This window comes from Cryphonectria parasitica (genome assembly GCF_011745365.1).
Source record: "Cryphonectria parasitica EP155 unplaced genomic scaffold M406scaffold_4, whole genome shotgun sequence".
Taxonomy (NCBI): Eukaryota; Fungi; Ascomycota; class Sordariomycetes; order Diaporthales; family Cryphonectriaceae; genus Cryphonectria; species Cryphonectria parasitica.
The window spans coordinates 1,456,735-1,473,424 of record NW_024468912.1 but is presented as its reverse complement, the minus strand read 5'-3'; the positions used below and the strand labels follow the sequence as shown (position 1 = coordinate 1,473,424).

At 51.5% G+C, this 16,690-nt stretch overlaps 5 protein-coding genes across 5 annotated transcripts; 2 read left to right on the top strand and 3 right to left on the bottom strand.

Annotated features, from left to right (window-relative positions):
* Positions 1-4,894: 4,894 nt before the first annotated feature.
* M406DRAFT_356003 (uncharacterized protein) lies at positions 4,895-5,747 on the bottom strand. The gene is made up of 2 exons (XM_040923321.1): positions 5,265-5,747; positions 4,895-5,137 (listed from the first exon to the last, which is right to left on the bottom strand). Exons 1-2 carry the CDS (start codon positions 5,687-5,689, stop codon positions 4,972-4,974), a joined length of 591 nt encoding a protein of 196 aa, XP_040776612.1. The 5' UTR covers positions 5,690-5,747; the 3' UTR covers positions 4,895-4,971.
* A 2,748-nt stretch (positions 5,748-8,495) lies between these two features.
* M406DRAFT_329539 (uncharacterized protein) lies at positions 8,496-9,469 on the top strand (the record flags this gene model as incomplete). Its single annotated transcript, XM_040920439.1, has 2 exons — positions 8,496-9,100; positions 9,358-9,469. 2 exons carry the CDS (start codon positions 8,496-8,498, stop codon positions 9,467-9,469), a joined length of 717 nt encoding a protein of 238 aa, XP_040776611.1.
* An 820-nt stretch (positions 9,470-10,289) lies between these two features.
* M406DRAFT_36502 (uncharacterized protein) lies at positions 10,290-10,964 on the bottom strand (the record flags this gene model as incomplete). The annotated part of the gene is made up of 1 exon (XM_040924002.1): positions 10,290-10,964. The coding sequence occupies one exon, from the start codon at positions 10,962-10,964 to the stop codon at positions 10,290-10,292; it is 675 nt and encodes a 224-aa protein (XP_040776610.1).
* Positions 10,965-11,573: 609 nt separating this feature from the next.
* Positions 11,574-13,794, bottom strand: M406DRAFT_37529 (uncharacterized protein; the record flags this gene model as incomplete). The annotated part of the gene is made up of 7 exons (XM_040924030.1): positions 11,574-11,815; positions 11,909-12,026; positions 12,085-12,163; positions 12,228-12,289; positions 12,399-13,114; positions 13,209-13,332; positions 13,504-13,794. The coding sequence occupies 7 exons, from the start codon at positions 13,792-13,794 to the stop codon at positions 11,574-11,576; spliced, it is 1,632 nt and encodes a 543-aa protein (XP_040776609.1).
* A 1,071-nt stretch (positions 13,795-14,865) lies between these two features.
* Positions 14,866-15,733, top strand: M406DRAFT_356002 (uncharacterized protein). Its single transcript, XM_040923320.1, has 3 exons — positions 14,866-15,077; positions 15,169-15,262; positions 15,405-15,733. Exons 1-3 carry the CDS (start codon positions 14,925-14,927, stop codon positions 15,512-15,514), a joined length of 357 nt encoding a protein of 118 aa, XP_040776608.1. The 5' UTR covers positions 14,866-14,924; the 3' UTR covers positions 15,515-15,733.
* The last annotated feature ends 957 nt before the right edge of the window (positions 15,734-16,690 follow it).

Sequence of the window (16,690 nt, the reverse complement as noted above, 5' to 3'; positions counted from 1 at the left end):
TTTTGAATTCGAAATAGATGGCAGCAGTCGATTCTTATGGCATGAAATCTGGCATCATAAAGATTATTCCTCCCCAGGAGTGGAAGGACTCCTTACCACCCCTCGACGACCTCGTTAAACAAGTCCGAGTCCGCGAACCGATCAAACAAGACATCATGGGCTTCAATGGAACTTACCGTCAGGTCAATATCCTCCATCAGCGATCATACAATGTGCCTCAGTGGAGACAACTGTGCGATCAGAGCGAGCACCAGCCTCCCGCCAGACGTGGGGAGCGTCGCGCCAATGCCGACAAGCCCAAGCCCACGGCCCGTACCCGAGGTGCTGCCGCCGCAGGCAAGCCCAGCACTCCTTCTACTGCGAGTACGCCTAGCCGCCGTGGCAGGAACGCTAAACGAGGCCGAGGGGGTCGGGGTGGTGGGCGCGGAAGGCCTAGGAAGATCATTAAGGATGACGACACCGATGCCGAGGACCGACCCATGACCCCCGAGTCTCCTAACCCTGCTGTGCACGACAAGGGTGAGGGCGTCGTTGACTCCATCGAGCAGGACCCCGGTATCAAGGAGGAGGAGGACGACTGTGCGGATGAGCCGCCGAGACGGATGGGGTTCAGCAGACAGGCGAAACCCAAAGTCCAGTCTACGTCTGCTCGTCGCAAGTACAGCAGGCGCGAGGGCTCAGCCATGATAGACGAGGAGGCTTTCAAGGACTTTGACTACAACATGGACATCTCCGATTATACGCCAGAGCGTTGCGAGGAGCTTGAGCGCACCTACTGGAAGACGCTGACCTACGCCACCCCGCTCTATGGGGCCGATCTCATGGGCACCCTCTTTCACGAGGACACCGAGCTATGGAATCTGAACAAGCTACCCAATCTTTTGGATGTGCTTGGCACAAAAGTACCTGGCGTTAATACAGCCTATCTCTACCTAGGCATGTGGAAGGCTACTTTCGCATGGCATTTGGAAGACGTTGATCTCTACAGCATCAACTATCTTCATTTCGGCGCCCCCAAGCAATGGTACAGTATATCGCAGGCCGACGCCCGTCGGTTCGAGGCAGCCATGAAGAGCATCTGGCCCACCGAGGCCAAAGCCTGCGATCAGTTCCTGCGCCACAAGGCCTTCCTCATATCCCCCTCGCATCTCCTCCAGCAATACAACATCAAGGTCAACAAGTGCCTCTCCTACCCAGGGGAGTTTGTGGTCACCTATCCCTATGGTTACCACTCTGGGTACAATCTGGGCTATAACTGCGCCGAAGCCGTCAATTTCGCCCTGGACTCGTGGCTGCCCATGGGAAAGATCGCCAAGAAGTGCGAATGCGCACAGGCCCAGGACAGCGTCTGGGTTGATGTTTACGAGATCGAGAGAAAGATGCGCGGCGAGCCGACGCCAGAGTACTGGGACTCGGACGAAGACGATGATGAAGACGAGGATGATGACGAGGACGAGGATGATGACGAGACTGGCCTTCCGTCACCGCCTTCGAGCCATGCTGTCCGCATTAAGGCTGGTGTTCAGAAACGGAAGCGTGCGAGGATCAGCAAGGACAAGAAAGACAAGCCCAAGAAGCTCCGGCTGCGGGTCAAGACGCATGTCGAACCACCTTGCTGTCTGTGTCCCAACGACATGGCTGGGTGCGAGATCCTTGCAACAGACGATGGTCGCAAGGCGCATCGTTTCTGTGCACTGTACCTTCCTGAGACATACATCGAGACTGTCAACGGGGAAGAGATCGTGTTTAATACGTCGGGCATCGGGAAAGCGCGTTTCGAGCTCAAGTGCCTTTACTGCAAGTCAAAGCGGGGCGCCTGCTTCCAGTGCTCACAGAAGAAATGTCCTCGCTCGTATCATGCAACGTGCGCTGCAGCGGCTGGCGTGTTTGTGGAGGAGGGTGACGTGCCCGTCTTTGACAAGGATGGAACTGAGTACAAGGAGCAAGCGTTCGAGTTCAGCTGTCGCTTCCACCGGACCAAGCGGGACAAGACGATGGATAGCGGTATGCTCGAGGAGAATGCCCGCATCAAAAAGGCTGCAGCGTCTCTCAAGAAGGGCGAGATCTGCCAGATGCAGTTCTTTAGGAAGGAAATTTTTGCTGGTGTTGTCGTTGAGAATCGCCACGACGAAGAAACCCTATTACTGGATATCATCCCAAATGGGTACGCGCTCTATGCTATCCCTCCGAGCGAAAGGGAGATTGTGCTAACTATACGCAGCTCACGTGTCGAGGTAGAGTGGAAATGGCTGCTTCTGCCCGATCCTGCCGATTTTCATCTGCCCAAAGCCTCACCAAGCGCATTGCCGATGCCTTCGTCCAGGAAGGCCCAAGAGGAGATCAACGCCAAGCGGTCTGCGGATGAGCCCCCGAGAGCTGGCCTCAGGTTCGTCGAGGGCTCTATACCCGGCAAGGATTACGTGTGGGCGGAGTACCACACATGCGAACCAGCCGAGTGCGAGAACAGTGCTCAGATTAAGGTGGACTTGTCAAAGGAGAATCAAATCTGGCACTATCTTGGAAAGACTTCCACCGAAGCCAAGGCGCAGTACACCGAGGACCCGCGCAGGCCACAATACAACCCCAAGAGTCATTTCTTGGATACCATTCCGAAACCAAAGAAACAAGCCCCACTGCCACCACCACCTCCTCCACCACCATCATCCGCTGGACCACAACACCACGTATCCCACGGCACTACTCACGCACCGCAGCCAAGAGCCCAGGCGGCCCCAAAGCCAGAGAAGCCTTATGTCTACAAACCAAGGAAGCCCGTAGACACGTCGCTGATCACGCCGTTCAGTGCTCCGAAATTCGGCACCCAGACCCCCGGCACCATTGGTGTTCCGCCATTGTCATTTGGTACCGATCCTCGGTTCAACGGTTCAGGCGCTTTTACCGCAAATCGATCCGTACTGATGGCTCACAGTCCACAGCCGCAGCAGGCCTCACAACCCGTCAACGCCCCTTTCACGGCGGGACCTCCTCATACGTCAGACTGGGTGCATGCAGCCCAACCCGGCGCGTCTGCTCGCGTGATGACTCCTCAGCATACACAGGCTGCGCTGTATCCGTTTGCGCCAGCTGGTGCACCCCATCCGCAATCACAGGCCTCACCAAGCCCCCACCAAGGCCCATTACCACAGACTACTCTGCCTGCTCAGCAGCAGCCGGTGTCAGGACAGTCTTACCTGGCACAAACTCCCCCACAGGCTGCACCACAAGCTGCACCCCAGTATGCTTGGCAAAAGTTCCGTTTCTTCCAATCCTACCATAACAGGTGAGCACTCTGGCCAGCCTACCTTTGTGTGCCGTTTGTTTCAGCTTCTAACGCAGTTCTTGGCTCGTAGGGACACTTCGCGCTACAGAACACCCTATGCACTGTGGGGTGGATTCACGAATGGCTACGAAGGTGACCTTCGGAAACATCTCATGAAGAAACCCGACGCTGTCCCCTTCAGCAAGAACAACAACAACAACGGCAACCGGCGGCTTAGTTTCAACCTGGGTGGAGGCCTACAAGGCTTGACGGGCCCCCCACCATCGCACCCATCCTCGAACCCGGCCTCGTCAAGTGCGTCACCCCGCTACGGCGCGGCGTCTCCGACTTCTTCGTATGCTCCAGCTATGTCGCCATCATCATCTTCGGCTCGAGACCCGGGTCATCAGCGCACATCGTCAGTCCCTAAAAATCCATTTCACACTGCAATGAGAATGCAGGCCGACTCATCATCACAGATGACGTACAATCCGAGCCAAGCTGGACATCCAACGTCGGACCTTTCAGGTGGCGCGAAGACCGTCGCAGCCGCGTTGCAAAATTATCCCATGGCGTCCATACCTCCCATATCATCAGCGGGCATTCCATCAACAGGACAACGTCCCTTCAGCCCTGGTTCTATGGACGTGGACCCCGATACACACGAATCCCCGGCTCAGCAGCTGAAGCATCAGTTGCGCAGAATATCCGATGCCACAGAAACACAATTTCGAATGCCTCGTAGCCGCAGCCATACTCCGCGTTCCAGCCTGAGCCACTTCCCTCGTCTCCGCACTCCTTCTCAGCCAGACCTGGGCGCCAAGCATGAGCAAAGGCCATTCGGAACTCAAGCAACAACTCCCTCGGAATTAGCTGCGAATCGTGTGGCTGTCAGGCAATTTCCCGAAACTCCAGCAGGCAATGAAGACTTGGTGGAGAAGATGATGCTGGACTTGCGAAGAGCAAGTATGCAGAGTTAGGGGCTCGAAAGCAACGTGGCTGGGTACGACAAGTCTCCAGCAAACCTCTAGACTACCTTGTCTTGAGGACCTTTTTACCTTTTTCTGTCTTCTTCTTTCAATTCCAAATGTCTGTACAGTTTCAGAGCGGCGGTAGGCAAGGGGTGAAATAATACCTGTGTACGAGCGTCTCTGGGGAAGGAATAGTATATATCTTTGATGCGAACGGAGGCATCGTTCCTCGATGCCGCGAGGACATTACTTCTCTGCGGCGTTCAGAGGAGCTGGCGTTCGATTTATGGTTGGCTTTTCGGAATCTACTTACTGGTGTTGTGGACGGTCGGGTCCACAATAGAGCCTCGCCAGAACAGAGCGCTCTAGCGTCATTATTAGGTGACGCTACGATGGGACCTGAAGTTGAGGATTGCGTTGGCGTTTAAATACATGGTGCGGTGATTCTCTGACCTTATCTCCAATGAATCTTAGCACAAGCAAAGATGCATTCATCGTTGGATTGGAGGAGGAAGGGAAACGAAGAAAAGGGCCTCACTCGATTGGCCATGTTGAGATAGACAAGAAGAGTAAATACTTAAAACTCTACGATTTTCATTTGTCATGCTCTGCTGCTATTGATACATATCAAATGTAGGTGGCTTTGTGATCTGCCTTATATTCTCTGGTGTGATAATTGCTAGTATTAAACGTAAAACGGATTCAGCATCTGTTCTGGTGATTATCAATTGTATATGAGCTCTAGGCTACTCCTGTCATCTCGTACGGCTCCAGGTGAAGTGACACGGGCGCACATGTGACTTCCCTGTCCGAGTAGATCTGGCCAATGGTCCAATTCTCATTCTGATATGTTGTCTCGGTGCAGTCAAGCGTCAAATTGATCTTACCATAGGCGGTGAATGTTGTTCTGGGGTTTTGCTTCATCATCAGCCACCAAGTACCGGTCGAGAGAATCATGATGATGAATCATAACAATAATCAAAGAGGAAGAAAAGGAAGAAGAGACCAAAAACAAGGTAAAGGACTTGGCTTACGGGTACTGCGGGTCCTCATCATCACACACCCACGTCTGGTTGATGTCCAGCTCCCCGCTGGGCCTGCTGAAGGCGAAGGTAGCGGGCGCCGCGTCCGACCCCGCACAGTCGTACCAGACGGTCCCGTAGAAGAAGTCCTCGAGCTGGTCGCTGGATGCGCTGCACGACGCGACGGTGTCGGGCACGGCCGGGTTGGTGAGGTTGAAGCTGGCGTAGCCCCATGAGTTCTGGTGCGCGGGCGTGCTGAAGACGTAGGAGGCGTGGTAGTCGAAGTCCTCGATCGTCCAGCCGGCCTCGTCGAAGGATGTTGCGGAGCAGGAGGAGGTGGAGGAGGCATCGTCGCGCTGGGGCAGGGTCTTTGGTGTGGACCGGCCCAGCGCGTAGGGGAGGAGGGACAGGAGGGAGGAGGTGTAGAGGAGATGCATCGTCCTTGATTTTTAGATGAGTGTGATGGGGCGGATGAAAGTCAACGGCGGAATCTTCTCAAGTAGGAGCTGGATGTTTTAATTAGGAGTTGGATGCAGGTTTGGGCTATAATCTGATGAGAGAGAGGATTCACGATAAAGGGCATCGTGACGACTTTATTCTTTTTTTCCCCTCTTCCTTTTCGTCCTTTCCTGTTCCTGTGCCCTGATTTACTACTCCGCCTGGCGGATGAGCGCGATGATCGCCGCATAGTAGCTGCTGCAAGACAATGGATGCTACTACCATTTTTAGCCCTGAATCAACAGAGACCGCCTTTTTGGGATAGAAGGCCCAACCCAAGGGCCCGCTAAGTTGACCCGTTCGGGATGACATCGACAAGCCCAAAAAGGTGTGGATGGGATACGGGGTTGCCAAGCCCTCGTATTCCCTTGCGTCCTGGGAACCGCTGCGGGAAGATCTCTCCAACGTTACTTGTGGCTGGGCTGTGTTATTTTGTGCCTACCGTCTCGGCATCTGCTGTGTCCACTCACCGCTTTTACTGACGGTAGGGTGCCAAGATGAATTTTTACGCGGTGGAACGAGGACGTCCAAGACACTTGAGCTGGATGAGAAGATCCCTTGCAGTTTCTTCTAGGAGACTTAAGTGTTCAGGAAGGCTGTGTCGTGGTCCTGATCGAGGATGCTGTTCAAAACGTTGCTTCGTAGAATTATTGATGTCATGGTAGCCTGGAATGAGAAAAATACTAGTTACTTACTCATGTGAGGCTGAATTCGAATGGCAAATCGTACTCAAGAGCGTGCTGACTACTGACTATTAATTTAGTTCTTTTCTTGAAAGGTATCCGCTTGCTAACAACGTTACTGTTTCTATTCAGAGCTAGTACCCTCTGTGATCTTTTTCCGTGTCACGTTAGACAGCATTCATTTCAGCTGTGGGTGATGGTGGCGATGATGGTGTCGATAATGGTCTTGAAAACTATTTGCCTCCATCGACGTCTCGGAGACCCGGGTTCCAAGCACTCCACGGCAATGTAACCTCTCTCTCTCTCTCTCTCTCTGCCTGGGTCGGATGTCCGTCAATGCGATTCAGTTGTATGTGAGGCGCCAATCCTTCCGAGTTCGCTGAACGGGAGCGAGAGTTTGACCATAAAAAAGCAGCAAACTCGGCTGATTACGGAATGGAGCTATGCTCGACTGCTCATGAGGCCGAGGCTCGTTGGTGATGCTTCTGTGCATCGTGGTACACGGTTACTACCCGTGAGATGAGCGGGCGATACCTAAATGATGAGGTCATTGGTACAACGTAATGCTCCTTGACCAGACAGGACGAGCTTCCATCGAACCATCTTGCGTGGTTGTATCTCCGAGAGGGGCCTTAATAAGTTGTTAACAACAGGTCAGGAGACATGCATCAGGACCATTTTCATAAACCAGATGACAGACTGATAGTATACTTTGTAATTGATATTGTCGGGAATATGACGTTTCATAACAATACTTAGATACGCGCAATTTCGGTGAGATGCCTTTACAATATCTGCAGCGAGTGAGCAGATATCTATAGACTTACTCAAAACAGTCAACATAGAAGCCATAAGCTCGCAAGCTTCAATTACTTAATTAACCTTACGGAGCAGTTGTCATGAGAAAGTCCATAGTCATAGCATTCAGCAAAATATAATCAGAGTGAAGAGCTACGTAAAATTGATACAGTGTTGAGACATTATGAAATTCACAGGGCTATTGGAATGTGCTGTTGAGATTCAATCAAGTGAAATGAGACATGCTGAGGAATTTGAAGTGATTGTTTAATTCGTCGAGACCTCAGAAAGCCAGAGCTATGAAGGAAGTTAACAGCTTCCATCTCTCCGCAATCTTTCAACAGCTATCATCCCGTCTAAAACATGAGCCGACATAGCTAATCTCACACGAGTACAGACCATGTCTGCATTGAACTTCCACTGATGGGATGTGAAGCTGTGGGGTGAAAAGCAATCTGAACTCAAGAACAAGCCCACATATCGACATTTCTATACACCAGACAAATTCTAGGTAATAATCATGCTTGTAGGAGAGTGTTGCACTCGGAACTTTAGGCACCGCATATCCGTGCTCGGAATTTTAAATGGGGGTTGTTTCGACTGATGTCTTGTGGGTTTGGCCTGATTTGGTTTCAGGCTGAAGCTTATTCGGCAAGAATCCCCAACCGCAACCAGCTGGCCTATCACAGCATCCCTTTCGCCGCCACTGTTGTTTGATCCACCAAACGAATCGGCGCAGAGGCCATAGCACATCATGTGCCAGGGTTCATTCTGTCCACACGTAGCTAGCTTGCCATGGCAGAAGGCCTTATTTGCTACGCCCTCAGGCGCGGGAAGTGATCGGGCGGAGGAGCGCTCAGGCTTTCGGCCCATGTTTTTGACACTGATTTGCTGGGTGAAGCTGGTTAGAGGGGGTTGGTCGTCAATGGAGGCTAGGCAAGGAGAATGGCGAGACGTATCCGAACTGAGAGCTCTTCAAGGGGACGAACACCCTCTGTCGTCTGAAAGATGTGAAGTGCTCTTCAAAGACCGATCTGATCCTCTGAAGTATCGAGTGGGTGCCAGATGGCTTGGACGATTTTTTTGTTGTCGAGAATCATTCTATTGAAGTCACCGGTGTGCTACCGAGGACAATCTTCCCACCCATGGCTGTCAATGGGTTTCTGTCTGAGCAAGGCATCGAATTTTAATCCCTTTGAGGCCCATTCGCCACTACATCACACAATTTCGGCCTGTTTAGTGCTTCTCATCGGCTGCAGAAGAGATGGGAGTATTGCGGTGGAAGGCCGCCAGAGAGTCGTGGGAAGATCCAGCGAAAATGATCTCGGAACGACAAACTGCACAGCCGCACGAATTTCCTAACGACGGGAATTTCGACGCTCAAAACCAGCGCCCAGATCAAGCAAGCTCGCCGGAAAGCCATTCGGCTGATACAACAGAAGGTGGTCGAGAAGACCAGAGCAATGGTAACAACGGGCAACATGAAGATTCGAGCCAAGCCCCGAATCGAGGTCAGAATTATGGTCAAGATAAGAGCTCGGGCGAGGGTCAAGCCCCGCCGCAGCAGGGGAACAGCCGATTTGAGGGCGAGGGTAGTGGCAGTCCGGAGCCAAGTGAAAACGGATACCAGAAGGAGGGGCAGAGTCCAAATAATAGCGGCGACAAGAACCAGGGATCATCTCAGGATCAAGAGCAAGGACAAAATCAGAATCAGGGCAGTGGGCAGCATCAGGGTCAGAACCCAGAACAAGATCCCAAGACAAGCTCGCAACACAACAACAGTCGACCGCAGACGGAGACAACCACGACGCAGACATACTCATCCTCGTCATATACACAAACCTCGTCCAGTATTGAAACCCAGTCAACGTCTGTGCTGTCATCACCAACTCCAGCGGCAGTCCAGCCAGGAGTCGTGCCTGAGGTGGCGCCACCTGCACCTACTGAACTGACGACCTCTATCTTATCCCTAACTACCTCTTCGACTCAAACGTCATTCTCTACCCAGACTTCAACCTCAGTACAGTCGATCCCAGTGGCCAGTCAAACGCCATCAGTCGAAAACCCACTACCACCTTCAGTAGCACCATCAGTGCAATTGCAGACTGCCACTGCCACGCTCGCAGCACAAGTTACCTCGACAGCATTGTCCTCATCTCCCGCTCCGGCATCTGTGTCCTCAGGGTCAGGATCAGGGTCTGGAATGTCCTCAGCCCAAGTGACTGGCATTGCTGGTAAGTTTGCACATCCCACGTGTCCGAGAGGTAACTACGTTGAATCAAAGACTGACCTTCTCTCAGCCGGTAGCAGCTCTGCCGTCGTTGTGATTGCACTCCTCTTCTACTTCATAGTGCGGCTCAGAAAACGTGGCGGCTCTCTCCCTTATTTTGGGCGGTCCATCACCAAGCTCAAGAGTACGTCGTCGGGCACAACGTCCAGAACAAACACGTCTGCAAACGCGAGAGACGGCCTCGCAGATGCAAAAGATGCACAAAGCCTGTCAGGATCAACAGAAAAGCAGTCACCTGACCTGAACATCTCGGGGGCCGACGACAAAGACCTTGAAGGGCGCGATCAGTGTGCCGCGACTGTCGATTGCCCGGTCCAGAGACTACAGAATAAATTCAGGCTGCACAACTCGACTGACCCACGGCCGAAACGAGACCCGATCGACAGGTGCAGCATCAGCTCGTGTTCAACATGCTCGCCCCGGGAGTCGTCTGCGTTCTCTCTTGGCCTGCTTCTTCAGCCGTCTCTGGACTTTTTCAAGTTTCGAGACATCCGCACATCGCTAGGGGGGCGAGGGTCTGGCTGGTCTCTATGGTTTAGACAGGATGATCGAGCAAAAGGAAAGTCGGGCTTGCAAGATGTGGCAGCGAAATGATGCTTGTTTCAGTGCTGGATTTATTGACAAGTATATACTTTTTTATCTCGTGGACACTTGTATCTCTAATTTGCATCGTGGCTGCGTCCCTCAAGGTCCACCCTGGGCAAAGACTCATGCGGGATGGTACTTTGATACAGGCTTCATGTAGTAATCTATTGTGTACATACACTTTCATTGAGAAGATGATGACGTTACAGTGTCTATATGCCCTACGTCTGATGAACCCTCTTCGTTCACCTTGGATGGGCCTTCCGGCCAGGGGAGCACTGTCAGACCAGGCCAGATCCCCCGCCACCTGTCGACCTTCTTTTCATACAGCATTTTGTTTGCACTGACTGGATTCGGCCGCACGACCAGGTTCAAGATATCTGTGAACCCCCACGGCGCAAAAACCTTCCAGTCCCCGTCAGGTAGGAGCCGCACCCCAAACAGCGCCGTGCCAGTCATCCACCGCGAAATGGCCCCTTCTGTGGACGTATTCTCCGGAAACGGGACGCCAAACTTCTGCGGATACCAAAGGTGCACCCTGGCTTGATTCCGAATCTCTACTCTCGTGGGCAGACCCTCGAAGATCTTGGCCCCTTGCTGGATCACGCGGTCTTCTGCCTCCCATGATAAGTCTGTGTTGTCGAAGTAGACTAGGTCGTAGTCATCGATGCCAGTCTCGGGCGGCTGGTCAGTCACCATGTTCCACACGGTCTGGGTCAGGGAGCCAGCGGCGAGATACCAATCTGGGAGGTCCATGGTGGCGGCTCGAGACAGGACTTCAAGCAGGGTGGTGTTGCAAAGTAAAGCTTCGCGGAAGAGCGCCGCCTCTTCTTTGGTGTGAGGACCCTCAATCTGCATCTTGGGCTAGTGATGCTAGAAAATGGGGTCAGCTCGTGTTCACGCGATGTGAAGAAAAAAAGAGGTGGAACAAAGACTTCATGGAAGAGGGGACAAGGTCAATGCTTACGGACCCTCAGATTCGGTCGAACCATGTCAGGTTGCACATGATAACTTTTTGAGGTTCTTGTAAGTCAGTGCGGCAGCTTACATATGTCTACAAGTTTATAATGATTCCAAAGTGACAAGCCAAACACATAGGTTAAGTCTCCCCACCCTTTTTTTGTTTACTAATATTACTCGTGTTTTAGCCGTTGCTGCCTGGAGGTTTAAGATGAAAGGGTTAGGGTTCTGAACACATGCAGTATTCACCAGTCTCGTGTCTGAGGTATGATGAAACCTAGGAGCCCCAGTAGACTACGACGTTCATCGAAATGGGAGGCTTGAAAAGGCTAAAGGTTTTGTAGATTTTGTAAAGGTTGCCTCGTTCAAGTTTCTAAGACCAAACAAGCCCACAAAGACCATCAGACAAGGCGTACGGTAACGAATCACTATCTATAAATGACTCTGAATACATGACTGGCCAAAGTCCAGCTTATCGTATGATTGCATGGGTGTATTCATGGTCCCTTATTCCACCACTTCAACACTCAAGTCATCCGGCCACCGAGGCTGATCTACGCCATTGCCGCGCGTGCCAACGTGGAACCCAGGCTTGACTTCTCCCCCTGGGAATCTCAAGACCGGAGCAACAATTCTCAGATCGGCGTTGATACACTTGGAGTGGACCTGGGTGAAGAATGCTGGGTTGAACAAGGTGTCGCCGCTGCTTTGTTTCACAGCCTCGAGGGTGCGAGGGATCAAGTATGTCACTTTGAATCGCAAAGTCAGTCCGAGCCCCCTCCAATACAGAGTTACGCCGCCTCGTGAGAGAGATTCCTTCACTTTGGTGCTGAGGTACTTACTATTGTGGAAATGCCGGAAGACTGGCGATCCATTCCGTCTCCATACGTCTTGCCACACATCGTCGCTGTATGTTCCGACGTGGTCGACCAGCCAGCGAGAATAGTAATTCAGAGCGGCCTGTTTTGCTGGAGTTAGAGGTGTCGCAATATTTCAATATGCAAACAGATCAACTTACATCAACGGTATATGAACCTCCTTTCTCAGCTCGCTGAATCAGAGCGGTGAGAATACCCGTCAGGCCGGCAACTCCGGTACTGGTAACCAGTTTGGTCAGATTAGACTTTTGGAGATATGATCCAATAACACAGGAGGACATACCAGTAGTCTGAGTTGGGGAAAACAGGCGTAACCGGCTCATCATTTCCCATTGCTCGGCCGAACTCGTAGGAGACGCCACAGTTCTGTTCATTATGGTCAGTGGAAGACTGATAAATGCGGTCATCGGTAAACGCAGAAACGACTATTATGGATGATGAGATCAACACATACCGCATCGCTGATCTGCTGCCAACCACTTCGATGCATCCACGGCCCCTGCCAGCCGTAGCAGTTCTCCCTCGCAGAGATGATGCCCCTCTCCCGGCCCTTGCACATATCCACAATGTCCTGCTGGCCAAATCCATACTTATCAAGAACACCCGGCCGATACCCCTGAAGGACGACATCGGCATCACGAATCAGCGCACGCAGCGTCTCCCGATCCGCCTCCTGTCGCAGATCCAGAGACGCGTTCCACTTGCCGTGATTCAGGTCAGGGTGCAGCACAGACATATCCGTAAGGTGCGGCGCGGTGATGCGCATGACGCTGGCGCCCAGCTCCGCCAGCCCGCGCGAGATGGCCGGGGCGGCGATGATGCGAGTCAGGTCGACCACCTTGAGCCCTGCGAGGGGGCGTGCCACCGATGTGCCTGTCGATGCCGAGTCAGGCCACCAGCAGGGCTTCTGGAGCGGGTTCTCGTGGGCGTGCACCTCGAACAGCCCGACGTGCGCGTTGGCCTTGCCGTGCTCGCTGTTGCGGAACTCTTCGGCTGTGTTGCAGATGGTGCCGGCTTGGCGGTAGACGTCTGTCGCCAGGTGTTGGAGCTCGTCTGCGGTCAGCTTGGACACTGCTTCCGTGAATGGGGCCAGCGCCTCCTCTTCAGTGGTCAGCTCCATGTCTGGAGGAAGGCCTACGCTTCTCAACGTTGGGCCGGGATCCATCGAGCCTATCCCATTTTTAAAAAGAAAAATGTTTTAGTTAATAAGTAGAGGCTTTTTGGGGGTTGTTCGAAAGTTTGGAATAGAAGAGGGACTATGTACCGTGGAGGTGGAAGAATCGATCGTCCTTGGTTCGATATATGTTTGTGGCCAGGTCGCGGTAAAGAGGGTTGAAGTTGTCATGTTTGTCACAGTTGGGAAAGTATTTCGATATCACATCCTTCGTCTTGGGATCTGCGAAGGATGAGAGAGTCAAGCATTCTTTGTCCGGGTTGAGCTGCCAGATCAGTGTGGACATGATGAAGAGCTGAGCATGGTCCCTGGATCATGATATCAGTTGAAGTGTCCAATCCTCATAATCAAGCCACGTCAGAAGCACTCACGTATTGATATTCACTCGCACTGGCTCTGCACCGTACTTCCTTCTCAACAATACATTGAGAACTGTAGCCTCATAAGCCTTCAAGGCCGAAATGCTTTCTGCAAATCTCCAATTGATCGGCAGGCTTGGCTTGTCGCTTCCTTCAAAAGTGATGCGGTTTGCGAGGTCGAGAGCCTCCGGTGGAAGGGATTGTTGAATCAGGGGATTTTGCAGGACGCCATTCAGAAATACCTTCTGAGCCTCTGCTGGAACAGAATAACTGCCCTGCCCAGCGAGAATAGGAGCTGTGCTGTACTCTTTAGTCATTGTGAAGCTCAAAAGGCGTGGATTTGCGCTGTGAGTCTTGATGGTAAAGGGATGGACAGTGTCTTGAACAGGACAAGAGGCTGGGCTAAATATGAAACAGGCTTAACGATCAGGTCATTATGTCCGACCTCGCGGTTCCAGGAAAAATCTGCTGCAGACCCCTCGGCCCTCGGGTCTGAGAACCCACCAGGTATCCACAAAATATACTGTCAATGGTATGCATCAATACTATAGAAGTACTGTGAACAGAATGGGTGATGAAAGTTTAAGGGGCATCAACTATAGACAACTGACACGGGTTGCAATCTGGAGTCTGATCAAGTGCTCTGTTGAGACATCCTTAAGCGCCGTGCAACCAAAAAGGAGTTTGAACCCTGGTGAACAATCAATAATTACATAATAGTACACCAATTTATCAACTAGAGTGTTGTCGAGTGCCTGCACCCTTCGACCTAGTGAAAGGAGAGGATAACAAGCAAGTCTAACATCTACCGAAGACTCAATAATGCCAACTTTACATTTCCCAGTTGACCCAAGTTACAGACGCTCATCTCTGCCGATCATTTCTCTAACTGAGACATCCGTTTCATGCATGTTGATACCATAGCAGTTTGGTTCTCATAGGGCGTGCAGGAATACATGATTGATTAATATAGGGTGAGCTACCTGATATTTTTTTATTCCTAAAATCGGACAACTTAATAGATATCATCATTGGCTCAATTTGTTCCATTTGGACATATGGTTTATAGATGGCTTCTGCTTGGCACTAGGAACAAACGACGTAATGCGCCTGGCACGTAATGATTGTGCTGCTAAGCATGTTATCAAGGTGACTGAGTGGCGCTAATATAGCCTAATTGCCGAGTTTTTTGTTTTCTTCGTGCCTATGTCATTCCGTTCTTTCGTGCCAAGAGGTTCGCGATTCGCGACACTGCAAAAGACCGACGCTACACAATTAGAAGACCAGAGAGTGTCTTTATTTGTTTCACGGCTCTCAATCAGCTCAAGGAAGTACAGCTCAAGTCATGGAGCAACAGTCTGCGGTTCAGCCCCGCACGTTCAACCCAGAAGGCGTACCGGCCCCACCTCCTACGTACAACCACGTGGCGGTCACTCCTCTTTTCCCAATGTCGCGTCTCGTCACCCTCGCCGGTCTTACAGGGTGCGATCCGGCATCTTCAGACAACCCGAAGACACTGCCTGAGCAGGCCTTGATTGCGTATGCCAAGATCCAGGCTTGCCTGGCTGCTGCTGGAGCCACACCTCGAGACATTGTTCAGGTCAGTCGCCTTGCGCCGCACCTCGGGAATGTTCGAATCAATTAACACGTAGTCTGGGGGGTTTTTTTTCTTCTTCCCCTTCTATATTTAGGTCAAGCATTATATCGTGAAAGAAACGGGTCATCCTGAGATTGATCAGACGGATGTGGTTGATCGCGGTTGGGGTGAACTTTGGACAGACTTCAGTAAGTCGATTGTTATGCTATGCTTCCTAGTGTTCAATAGTTTTCGATGTTCAGGTTGCTTGTATGTAGTCTTTGACTATGGATGCTGCGATTATTCATCTGCATCTCGCAGATATCAGGCATGTTACTGACGCTCCTGAAGTGGATAGGACAGCAGGCGGACACCGGCCTCCCGATACAGTCGTTGGCGTTGCCAGCCTAGCCAAGAAAGACATTCTGTATGAGTGTGAGGTGTGGGCTATTGTGCATTAACATATCAATGTGTTGTGGAGAAGACTCGCGAGAAGGTCCCGAAGGTGAGAGGAGGTCTAGTGAAGATTTTAAAGAAGCGCACGGCCGAAGTTGCCGTCGTTATTGAGGGGTATTATCACAATGCACCCTCACTTCCCATTAGACCTGACTTTTTTTGTTTTGACTGTTACACAACTTTGCCAAAGTGGAGTTTGTCTTACAATTAAGACTCATTTCCTATAATTGTATCTTGCCGACCGCGGCATGATTACCCCAACGCCCTATACGGTGAACATTGAGGTTTGCAAGTGATTGGTTACAGACTACTTGAGTAATTAGGAAGACTGATATGACCTATAGGGGGTATGAAGGGAATAGTTTCCAACATTCGTCTTCGTTCTTGTTGAACATAAACCATGCACTATGGTTTGAGAGTGTGTCCGCAGCCGATCCGCTCACTTGTCAACAGCCCCATTGCCTTTCAACTGTGAAAGTGAAGATCGATCCTTCGGCATCCAGAGGGCGAATTTCCCCCGACAAAGTTGCAATCCATCTTCTCACTAAGTCTATGTTTCCAGATCGTCAACGCTCGAGTGTGGATAAATTCAGGAGACTCCACGCTTTGGTGCCCTTCGTGATGCGCATCTTCGAGAGATTCCAACCGTATCAAGGCTGTAGTAAAGATCTTTCCAGGGTGATTTCATATCTCAAGATCCGAGTCCACTCAGTCAACTCCATTTCGTGGATCGATCAGAGTCTAACGGGTCTGTTCTGATAGTAGGCTCTCTTTCCTTTCAATCATGCATCCTAGGATGACTTCTCCGTGCACAGCAGGTACCCCTTCCCACACCGGATCTCACATGAAATGGATAAAATCACATGTGCAATCACAACTCGACTTCATCCGAGGTATCACACGCACCTAGACGTGTTCTAACTCCCCGCTCTCAAAGGAACTCCGCTCGTGTCTTATGGTACAGTGAAAGGCTGTTGTCAGTAGTCTGACAATAAGATACTGAATGCGGCAAATTTTGCACCGAGAATGTGACCCCGGCGTTTACTCAGACGATCACGGCTGTGCTACCTAAACTGGTTTAGTAGCCGTCTGCCACGCTTCTCACTCCCCGCACATTTCCTCCTCGCTTCCAGGATATGCATCATGGGAGAATCTGGGGAATGCTGAGGGTGTGGGGAAAT